At 66.2% G+C, this 11,025-nt stretch overlaps 1 protein-coding gene across 1 annotated transcript; it reads left to right on the top strand.

The window, feature by feature from the left end:
• The first annotated feature begins 1,616 nt into the window (after positions 1 to 1,616).
• On the top strand, positions 1,617 to 10,462 carry MECP2 (methyl-CpG binding protein 2). Its single transcript, XM_085563860.1, has 3 exons — positions 1,617 to 1,685; positions 6,742 to 7,044; positions 7,144 to 10,462. Exons 1-3 carry the CDS (start codon positions 1,648 to 1,650, stop codon positions 8,264 to 8,266), a joined length of 1,464 nt encoding a protein of 487 aa, XP_085419986.1. The 5' UTR covers positions 1,617 to 1,647; the 3' UTR covers positions 8,267 to 10,462.
• The last annotated feature ends 563 nt before the right edge of the window (positions 10,463 to 11,025 follow it).

Genomic DNA, 11,025 nt, shown 5'->3' with positions numbered 1-11,025 from the left:
CCCGTACTGGTCCCAGTTGCCCCATACTGGTCCCAGTTCTCCCCGTACTGGTCCCAGTTCTCCCCGTACTGGTCCCAGTTGTCCCGTACTAGTCCCAGTTATTCCCATACTGGTCCCAGCTCTCCCTGTACTGGTCCCAGTTATTCCCATACTGGTCCTAGTTGTCCCCGTACTGGTCCCAGTTGCCCCATACTGGTCCCAGTTATTCCCATACTGGTCCCAGTTATTCCCGTACTGGTCCCAGTTCTCCCCGTACTGGTCCCAGTTATTCCCATACTGGTCCCAGTTGTCCCGTACTGGTCCCAGTTATTCCCATACTGGTCCTAGTTGTCCCCGTACTGGTCCCAGTTGCCCCATACTGGTCCCAGTTGTCCCGTACTGGTCCCAGTTATTCCCATACTGGTCCCAGTTATTCCCATACTGGTCCCAGTTCTCCCCGTACTGGTCCCAGTTATTCCCGTACTGGTCCCAGTTGCCCCATACTGGTCCCAGTTGTCCCGTACTGGTCCCAGTTATTCCCATACTGGTCCCAGTTCTCCCCGTACTGGTCCCAGTTATTCCCGTACTGGTCCCAGTTGCCCCGTATTGGTCCCAGTTGCCCCATGCTGGTCCCAGTTGTCCCGTACTGGTCCCAGTTGCCCCGTAATGGTCCCAGTTCTCCCCGTACTGGTCCCAGTTGCCCCGTACTGGTCCCAGTTCTCCCCGTGCTGGTCCCAGCTCTCCCCATACTGGTCCCAGTTATTCCCATACTGGTCCCAGTTGTCCCGTACTGGTCCCAGTTATTCCCATACTGGTCCTAGTTCTCCCCGTACTGGTCCCAGTTCTCCCTGTACTGGTCCTAGTTCTCCCCGTACTGGTCCCAGTTCTCCCTGTACTGGTCCCAGTTCTCCCCGTACTGGTCCCAGTTGCCCCATACTGGTCCCAGTTATTCCCATACTGGTCCCAGTTATTCCCATACTGGTCCCAGCTCTCCCCATACTGGTCCCAGTTGCCCCATACTGGTCCCAGTTATTCCCATACTGGTCCCAGTTATTCCCATACTGGTCCCAGTTCTCCCCGTACTGGTCCCAGTTATTCCCATACTGGTCCCAGTTATTCCCATACTGGTCCCAGTTCTCCCCGTGCTGGGGCAGCGGGACCCGGGGCGGGCGGGGCGTGGTCGGGGCGTGGCCTCGCGGGGGCGTGGCCGGGGGCGTGGCCTCACGGACCGTTACGGCCGTTGGATTTCAAACCCTTCGCAGCGCGGGGGGGCCCAGGCCACGCCCCCTCCGCCGTCTCTTGACCGACGTCCCCTACAGCCAATCAGCGCCCGGCGTCCCGGCGCGGGGCCCAATGAGCGGCCGCGCGCGCTCCGCCGACCCCGCCCCCCGTAACTGACAGCGCTTCCCGCCAATTCCAACGGCCCGCCGCGAGCGCCCCGGCCCCGCCCCCGGAGGGCGGCCCCGCCGCCCAATCGCCGCGCGCCGACGCCTTGACCGACGGTGCGCTCGGCCAATCAGCGCCGGGCGGAGGGGCGGGGCCAGCGCCGCTCCGGGTTCCCGTCGCCGCTCGGTCCGGGCCGCCCCCCCCCTCCCGCCCCCCCCCTCCCGGCCCCCCCCCTCAGCTTCCCCCCCCCCCCCCCCCCGCGGGTTCTTCGCTGCGAAGAAAATGGCGGCGGCGGCGCCGAGCGGCGACGAGGGGCGGCTGTGAGTGAGGAGGGGGCGGCGGGGCCGGGGGGGGGCCGCGGCGGCTGTTGGGGAAAGCTGTGAGGGAGCGGAGAGCCGGTGGGGGGGGGGGGGGGGGTCTCGCGCGCGCGCGCGCACGGGGCGACGCCCCCCCCCCCTCCTCTCTCCCTCACGCCCCCCCCCCCCCCCATCCCCTTTTCCTTCCCCTCACGGGCCGGGCGGGAACCGGGGATGGCGGGCGGGGGGGGTGTGTGTGTGTGTGTGAGGGCTGGGGGGGGGCTGCGAGCGCCGCGAGTGCGTCACGAGCGGCCGCGGCCCCCCCGGGGGGCGGGAGGAGCCCCCCGGCTCCGGGGAACCCTCGGTGGGACCCCCCGAGCCTTCCGCGGGACCCTCCGCCACGGGGGGACCTCCCTTCCCTTTCCTCCGCCAGCCCCACAAAATGCGGCCCCCCCCCCTCCAACCCCATCCTCAGCGCCGCTGTGAAATTTGGGGACACCCCCCCCCCCAAAACACACCCCTTCCCCAAAATCCTGTGTGCGTCGCCATCCCGTCAGGGTGGGATTTGGGGACCCCCCATCTCTCGCAGGGACCCCCGCCCACCCCCCCCCCCCACAAGGGGACACACCCCCCCGGCCCGTCCCGCGCGCAAAAAAAAACCAAAAAAACCGCCCCAAACCCTTCCCGAGTCGCCCCAAAATCCACCCCGAACCCCCCGCGAGTCACCCCGAATTTCCAGAGTTACCCCAAACCCCCCTAAATCACCCCGTGACTCCCCGAGTTAGCCCGACACCCCCCCCGAAGTCACCCCGAAACCCTCCTGAAGTCACCCCAAAACCCACCCCGGAGTCACCCCAAAACCCACCCCGGAGTCACCCAGAAACCCTCCTGAAGTCACCCCAAAACCCACCCCGAAGTCACCCCAAAACCCACCCCGGAGTCACCCCAAAACCCACCCCAAAGTCACCCCGAAACCCACACCGAAGTCACCCCCAAACCCTCCTGAAGTCACCCCGAAACCCACCCCGGAGTCACCCCCAAACCCTCCTGAAGTCACCCCGAAACCCACCCCAAAGTCACCCCGAAACCCACACCGAAGTCACCCCCAAACCCTCCTGAAGTCACCCCGAAACCCACCCCGGAGTCATCCCAAAACCCTCCTGAAGTCACCCCAAAACCCACCCCGAAGTCACCCCGAAACCCACCCCGAAGTCACCCCAAAACCCACCCCGAAGTCACCCCAAAACACCCCGAGTCGCCCCAAAACACCCCGAGTCACCCCAAAATATTACGCCTGCGCTGCGCCCCAAAATATCCAAATTTGCCCCAAACTTTCGCGCTCACGTGGTGCCCCAAAACACCCCGGGTTACCCCAAAATAACCGGAATTTCCCCAAAATGCTGCACCCCAAAACTGCCTCAAATTATTGCATGCACGTGATGCCCCAAATTATCCCAAACTGCCCCAAAATGATGCACCCCAAAATACCTGAAAACGCCCCAAACCACTGTTCACGCTGCGCCCCCAAACCCCCTGAATTATCCCAAAATGCTGTGCCCCAAAATACCCAAAATTGCCCCAAACTGCTCCTCACGCCGCGTCCCAAATCCTCTCGATTTACCCTAAAATCCCCTGAATTGCTCCAAAATTTTCTGCTCGTGTGCCACCCCAAAATACCCAAAATTGCCCAAAACGCTGCTCAGGCAGCACACCCCAAACACTCCATTTACCCAAAAATCCCCCAAATTTCCCCAAATTGCTGCACTCATGCAGCACCCCCAAACTCCCCGAGTTACCCCAAAATACCCTGAATTCCCCCAAAATACAACAGCCCCAAAATACCCAGAATCGCCTCAAAGTTGCTTCAAATGTTCCCCTCATGCTGCTCCCAAAAACGCCTCAAATTCCCCCAAAACAGCCGCGCTCCCGCGACCCCTCCGAGTCCCCCCAAATTCCCCCAAATCCCACCTGGAATTGCCCTAAAACTGCCCTCACGCCCCGAAATCCCACAAATCATCCCTAAATTTCCCAAATGTTGCCAGAATTATCCAAATTTCCCTGGAACACCCCAAAATTTGGGGTCTCAAACCCACCTTTGCTGTGCCCGGGGTTGTGCCCACCCCAAGACCCCCTGAGACCCCCTTAGGATCCTCAACCCTGGGGCCACCAGGGCCACCCCAGACCCCTCTGGGACCTCCCAGGGACCACCCAGGGCCACCTCAGCCCCCCGACCATGGGACATGTCGGGGAGTCCCTGGGGGTCACCCCTTGTCCCCAGTCCCCCTCATCCCGCCATTCCCACGCCCCTTCCCAAATTTTTTTGGTGCCGTTTTTGTGACTTTTAGCCCCAGGATGGGGCTGGGGGGTCCCGGCCGTGCTCCCCTCTCGGTGGGGAGGGGTCGGGGGGCTCTCCTGATGTCCAGGGTGTCACCGTGGGGACCCCCAGCGCTGGAGGGGGGGGTCCTGGGGGGCTGCATCCCCCTCCCCATGACCGACCCCACGGTGGGGGTCCCGCCCCTCCCCGAGCCTCACCTGTGTGTGTTTCCTCGCCAGGACGGGACCCCCACGCCGGTGGCAGCGGTGACACCGAGGACGGGGGTCCCACCCCACCCCAAATCCCCCCCTAACGAGGGTCCCGTCCCCGGTGACACCGACACGGGGGTCCGGTGACAGCCCCGGTGACAGCCCCGGTGACAGCCCCGCGCTGACCACGGCCCCCAGGGCTGGTTTTAGTCCGGCCGAGCCCGGACGGGGCTTTGGGGACGTCCGGTGTCCACTCCGAGCCCCCGTCCCCTCCGTGCCCCCCACACCGCCGACTGACCAGCGCTGGGATGGCATTCCGGCCGCGGCCGTAATTCCCGCCGCTCCGGGCTGCCCCTCCTTCCTCCTCCTCCTCCTCCTCCTCCTTGTCCTGGCTCCGGCCAGGCCCATCCCCTGCTTTGGCCAATTCGGTGCCGTGTCCGTGTGTCCGGTCCTGTCCGTTTGTCCATCTGTGTAGCCGGGACTGACCAGTGCCGTGTCCAGGGAGCTGTGGTGCTGCATCCGTGTGTCCGGCGGGGTCTGTGTCCAGCACTGACCGGTGCTGTGTCCGGAGAGATGTGGGGCCTGTCCGTGTGTCCAGCACTGACCAGTGCTGTGTCCAGAGAGATGTGGGGCCTGTCCGTGTGTCCAGCACTGACCGGTGCTGTGTCCGGAGAGATGCGGGGCCCGTCCGTGTGTCCAGCACTGACCGGTGCTGTGTCCGGAGAGATGCGGGGCCCGTCCGTGTGTCCAGCACTGACCAGTGCTGTGTCCGGAGAGATGCGGGACCCTGTCCGTGTGTCCAGCACTGACTGGTGCTGTGTCCGGAGAGAGCTGGGGCCCCGTCCGTGTGTCCAGCACTGACCGGTGCTGTGTCCAGAGAGATGCGGGGCCCGTCCGTGTGTCCAGCACTGACCAGTGCTGTGTCCGGAGAGATGCGGGGCCCGTCCGTGTGTCCAGCACTGACCAGTGCCGTGTCCGGAGAGGTGCAGGGCCCTTCTGTCAGTGTCCGTGTGTCCAGCACTGACCGATGCCGTGTCCGGAGAGGTGCAGGGCCCTGTCTGTCAGTGTCCGTGTGTCCAGCACTGACCAGTGCCGTGTCCGGAGAGGTGCAGGGCCCTTCTGTCAGTGTCCGTGTGTCCAGCACTGACCGGTGCCGTGTCCGGAGAGGTGCAGGGCCCTGTCTGTCAGTGTCCGTGTGTCCAGCACTGACCGGTGCCGTGTCCGGAGAGGTGCAGGGCCCTGTCTGTCAGTGTCCGTGTGTCCAGCACTGACCGGTGCCGTGTCCGGAGAGGTGCAGGGCCCTGTCTGTCAGTGTCCGTGTGTCCAGCACTGACCGGTGCCGTGTCCGGAGAGGTGCAGGGCCCTGTCTGTCAGTGTCCGTGTGTCCAGCACTGACCGATGCCGTGTCCGGAGAGGTGCAGGGCCCTTCTGTCAGTGTCCGTGTGTCCAGCACTGACCAGTGCCGTGTCCGGAGAGGTGCAGGGCCCTGTCTGTCAGTGTCCGTGTGTCCAGCACTGACCGGTGCTGTGTCCGGAGAGGTGCAGGGCCCTGTCTGTCAGTGTCCGTGTGTCCAGCATTGACCGGTGCCGTGTCCGGAGAGGTGCAGGGCCCTGTCTGTCAGTGTCCGTGTGTCCAGCACTGACCGGTGCCGTGTCCGGAGAGGTGCAGGGCCCTGTCTGTCAGTGTCCGTGTGTCCAGCACTGACCGATGCTGTGTCCAGGGATCCCCAGGGCTGTGTCCATGTGTCCATCTGGTCCATGCAACCAGCACTGACCAATGCTGTGTCCGGAGAGTTGCAGGGCCTGGTCCATGTGTCCAGCGAGTCTGTGTCCGTGTGTCCATTGGGTTCATGCGTCCAGTGCTGACCAGCACCATGTCCAAAGAGTCGTGGGATCCTATTGGTGTGTCCAGCACTGACCAACGCTGTGTCCAGGGCTCTGTCCATGTGTCCAGGGCCCTGTCCGTGTGTCCAGCGCTGGGTCCAGGGCCCTGTCCGTGCGTCCAGGGCCCTGTCCGTGTGTCCAGCACTGACCAGCGCCGTGTCCAGGGCCCTGTCCGTGTGTCCAGCACTGACCAGCACTGTGTCCAGGGCCCTGTCCGTGTGTCCAGTGCTGGGTCCAGGGCCCTGTCTGTGCGTCCAGGGCCCTGTCCGTGTGTCCAGCACTGACCAGCGCCGTGTCCAGGGCTCTGTCCGTGTGTCCAGGTCTCTGTCCGTGTGTCCAGCACTGACCAACGCTGTGTCCAGGGCTCTGTCCGTGTGTCCAGCACTGACCAGCACTGTGTCCAGGGCTCTGTCCGTGTGTCCAGCACTGACCAGCGCTGTGTCCAGGGCCCTGTCTGTGTGTCCAGCACTGACCAGCGCTGTGTCCAGGGCCCTGTCCGTGCGTCCAGGGCTATGTCTGTGTGTCCAGCACTGACCAGTGCCGTGTCCGGAGCCCAGCACTGACCCCTCCCACACCCAGCGACTCGCGTGGCCGCAGCCCCGTGCCCCTCACGTCCGTGCGTCCATCCCTGCCCCTGTCCCCGTGCCCCCGCTGACCGCTGCGTGTCCCCACAGGGAGGAGAAGTCCGAGGAGAACCTGCAGCGGCCGCCCAAGGCCAAGAAGCCCAAGAAGGAGCGCAAGGAGCCGGAGCAGCCCGCGGCCGAGCCCGCCGAGGCCGGCAAGGCCGAGAGCTCGGAGGGGGCCGGGGCGGCGCCGGCGGCCCCGGAGGCGTCGGCGTCGCCGAAGCAGCGGCGCTCCATCATCCGCGACCGCGGGCCCATGTACGACGACCCCACGCTGCCCGAGGGCTGGACGCGCAAGCTGAAGCAGCGCAAGTCCGGCCGCTCGGCCGGCAAGTACGACGTCTACCTGATCAAGTGAGGCCCCGGCACGCGTCGTGGTGGGGGGTTGGCCGGAGAATCGGGGTGTGGTCATCGCCGCTGACCGCTCGCTGACCGCTCGCTCTCCGTCCGCAGCCCGCAGGGAAAAGCCTTCCGCTCCAAGGTGGAGCTGATCGCCTACTTCGAGAAGGTGGGGGACACCTCGCTGGACCCCAACGACTTCGACTTCACCGTGACCGGCCGGGGCAGCCCGTCGCGCCGCGAGCAGCGCCCGCCCAAGAAGCCCAAATCGCCCAAAGGCCCCGGCACCGGCCGCGGCCGGGGGCGGCCCAAGGGCAGCGGCGGCGGCGGCGGCGGCGCCCGGCCCAAGGCGGCCGCCGCCGTGTCCGAGGGGGGCTCCGCGGCCAAGCGGGCGCTGGAGAAGCCGCCGGGCAAGCTGCTGGTCAAGATGCCGTTCTCCCCGGGCCAGCCGGGCCCCGCTGCCCCGCCGGCCCCGCGGCGGCCGGGCCGCAAGCGACGGGCCGAGCCGGACAGTCCGGCCGTGCCCAAGAAACGCGGGCGCAAACCGGCGGGGGCGACGGGGCCGGGGGGGCCGGGCGGCCCCGACAAGAAGGCGACGACTCCCCCGGCCGTGCAGGAGACCGTGCTGCCCATCAAGAAGAGGAAGACGAGGGAGACGGTGGTGGTGGAACCGGTGACGACGGCGGGCGCCGCGACCGCCACGACGACGCCGCGGCCGCCGCCGACCCCGCCGGGCCCCCGCGGCCCCCGCAGCGCCCGCAGCCCCGGCCGGCGCAGCAAGGAGGGCAGCCCCAAGGGTCGGGGGGCTCCCCCCGCGCCCCCGCCGCCGCCGCCGCCGCCGCCGGAGCCCCCCCAGAGCAGCCCCAAGGACAGCGCCAGCCCCCCCGCCCCGCCGCCCCCGCCGCCGCCGCCGCCGCCCCCCCAGGACTTGAGCGGGTGCTCGGAGCAGAGGGGGGGTCCCGCGGCCCCCGACGGCTGCGCCAAGGAGCCCCCTAAGACTCAGCCCCCGCCGCCGTCGCCGCCCTACAAACACCGAGGGGAGCCCGAGCACAAAGACTCTGCCTCCTCTTCCTCCACCTCCTCATCCTCCTCATCCTCCTCCTCCTCCTCCTCCTCCTCGTCGTCCTCGTCGGCGCCGCCGCCGCCCCCGCCCCCCCCCAGCGTGGCCGTGCCGCGGCCCCCGGCCCGCGAGGAGCCGGTGGACACGCGGACGCCTGTGCCCGAGCGGGTCAGCTGACTGTGAGCCGCCGCGGGGGACGCACGGACGGACGGACGGACGGACGGACACACGGACGGGCCCCCCTCCCCGCCCTACCCACCCCCCCCCCTTTCACGAGGCAGCGGGGACCCCCCCTCCCCCACCAGGAGCGCCCCCCCCCCCCCATGGGTTTCCCGCCCCTCCCCCCCGCGTCCCCCCCGGATTTTTATTACCGACAAGCACAGCGAGGGACCCCGGACCCCCCCACTTTGCACTTTTGGAGGGGGGGGGTCTCCTGGGCCCCCCCCACGAGGTTGGGCGGGGTTGGGGGGTGGGGGTTGTTTTTTGGGGGGGCGGGGCCGCGTCTTCCCCCTCCCCCGGCGCCGCTTTTCTCGTTCTTCCAGTTCCGTTCGCGTTTTCCGCCCGTGGGAACCATTTGCACTATGGGGGAGGGGAGGGGGCGGGGCCGGGATCCGGCCAGCGGCCAATGGGGAGCGGCGCTGCTGAAGAGGGGGGCGGGGCCGAGGCCGCGGCCAATCAGGGGCAGGGATCCAGCGTGGAGCCAATCAGGAGAAGGGGGTGCGGCGTCAGGGGGCGGGGTCTGGTGTGGAGCCAATCAAGAGGAGCGATGGGTTCAGCCGGGATCTGGGGCTGAGCCAATCAGGAGCTGAGTTGGGCAGGGGTGGGATCCAGTGTGGAACCAATCAGGAGCGACTGAGGAGGAGGGGGTCTGGTGTTGAGCCAATCAGGTGTGATTTTACTGGGGGTCGGAATTTGAGCCAATCAGCAGCTACCAGTCTGTGCGGGATCTGGTGTCTGCAGCCAATCAGGCAGGGCAGGATTGGGAGGGGGCGGGGCCTGGCCTTTGGCCAATGAGGGCGGCTCTGTGGGTGCCGGACCTGGAGTGGAGCCAATCGGGAGAAGCGAGATCAGACTTGGAGCCAATCAGGAGCAGCCTCGGGTTCAGCTGGGATCCAGTGTTTGGCCAATCAGGAGCCGCAATCCGGAGGGGGAACAGAGGGGGGTGGGGAGGATTCTGGATCCCCCCGCACGGAGGCGTGGTCGAGTCATGAGCCAATCAGGGAGCGGGTAGGGTCGGCGCCGTCCAATCAGAGCTGAGATCCTGTGGGGGCGGGGCCGGCCCTGGCCCCAGGCGACTCTGGGCGGGGGCGGGGCCCGGCCGGGATCCAATCAGGAGTGGTTTGGATTGGAGGGGCGGGTCCGGCCCCCGCCCAATGGGGTTGCTCGGCCCTGGAGGGGTGGGATCCAGGCGCGGCCAATCAGGACAGGCCGTGGGAATGGTGGGAGCCAATCAGGAGGAAGGGTGGGATCCAGTCCACGGCCAATCACGAGTCAGAATGGGCGGAGCTGGGATCCAGTCTGGAGCCAATGAAAATTGAGGGTGTGATCTGGTCAGGAGCCAATCAGGGGCAAGAGTGGGACCGGTAAAGAGCCAATCATGATCGAGCTGGGCAGGGCTGGGATCCCGTCCAGAGCCAATCAGAACTGACCATGGGTGGAGCTGGGATCTGGTACAGAGCCAATCAGAAACGCGGGTGGGATCCGATCGGGAACCAATCAGGAGTGAGCTGGGCGGGGCCGGGATCTGGTCTCGAGCCAATCAGGAGCGAGCACGGGGCGATCCACTTCACCCTGGGGGGAGGGGGGGGGGGTCGTTCTGCCCCTCCCCCACCCGCCCCCCCCCCCAGTCCCATCCCGGGTGGGGGAGGGGTCCCCGTCCTGCACTTTACCCACCCGGGGGGGGGGAGGGGTCGGGGTCGCCCCCCCTTTGTGCCCCCCCCCGTTCTTCCATCCCCCCCCCCGGGGGTCCCCGACCCCCCCCCGGCTCCTCACGGCAATAACGGGGGGGGGGGGCGGCCAGAGAGAGCGAACCCCAAAAAGGGGGAGGGGCCCACGTGGGGGAGGGGTCCCGGGGGGCGTGGGGGGCGCAGCCACCACCACGGAGGGGGGGGGGTAAATTTTGGGGGGCCCCCCCACCCCCCACCTATTTATTCTCTCGAGACGTTTTTGCCTTATAAAGTTCCGGAAAAGCCCCTCGGTGTCGGTTGTTTTTGGGTGGGGGTGGGGGGGGGGTGGTCCCACGGCGCCGCCCCTCCCCCCCAATTTAGACACACCCCCCCACCCCCAAATTCCGCCCCCCCCCCGGGTCTGTGTCTGTGCTGCTGCTGCTGCTGCTGCGCGTGATCCAGCGATTATAAATCTGTGTAACCCTCAGCCGCCTCCGCCGCTTCTTTGGCTCCGCGCACGGATCCCCCCGGAAAATCCGGACCCAGGTCCCCCCAAAAATCCCCCCTAAAATTCCGCCCAGATCCCCCCAAAACCTCCCCAAAAATCCCCCCTAAAATCCCGCCCAGATCCCCCAAAACTTCCCCAAAAATCCCCCCTAAAATCCCGCCCAGATCCCCCAAAACTTCCCCAAAAATCCCCCCTAAAATCCCGCCCAGATCTCCCAAAACATCCCCAAAAATCCCCCCTAAAATCCCGCCCAGATCCCCCAAAAACCTCCCCAAAAATCCCCCATAAAATATTCCTAAAATCCCGCCCAGATCCCTCCTAAAATCTTCCTAAAATCCCACCCACATCTCCCCAAAATCCCCCCTAAAATCCCACCCAGATCTCTCCAAAAACCTCCCCAAAAATCCCCCTTAAAATATTCCTAAAATCCCACCCACATCCCTCCAAAATCCCCCCTAAAATCCTGCCCAGATCCCCAAAAACCTCCCCAAAAATCCCCCTTAAAATCTTCCTAAAATCCCTGCCCAGATCCCTCCAAAATC

This window comes from Lonchura striata, chromosome 31 (assembly GCF_050655825.1).
Source record: "Lonchura striata isolate lonStrDom1 chromosome 31, ASM5065582v1, whole genome shotgun sequence".
Lineage (NCBI taxonomy): Eukaryota > Metazoa > Chordata > Aves > Passeriformes > Estrildidae > Lonchura > Lonchura striata.
This window is presented reverse-complemented; position numbering and strand designations above follow the sequence as displayed.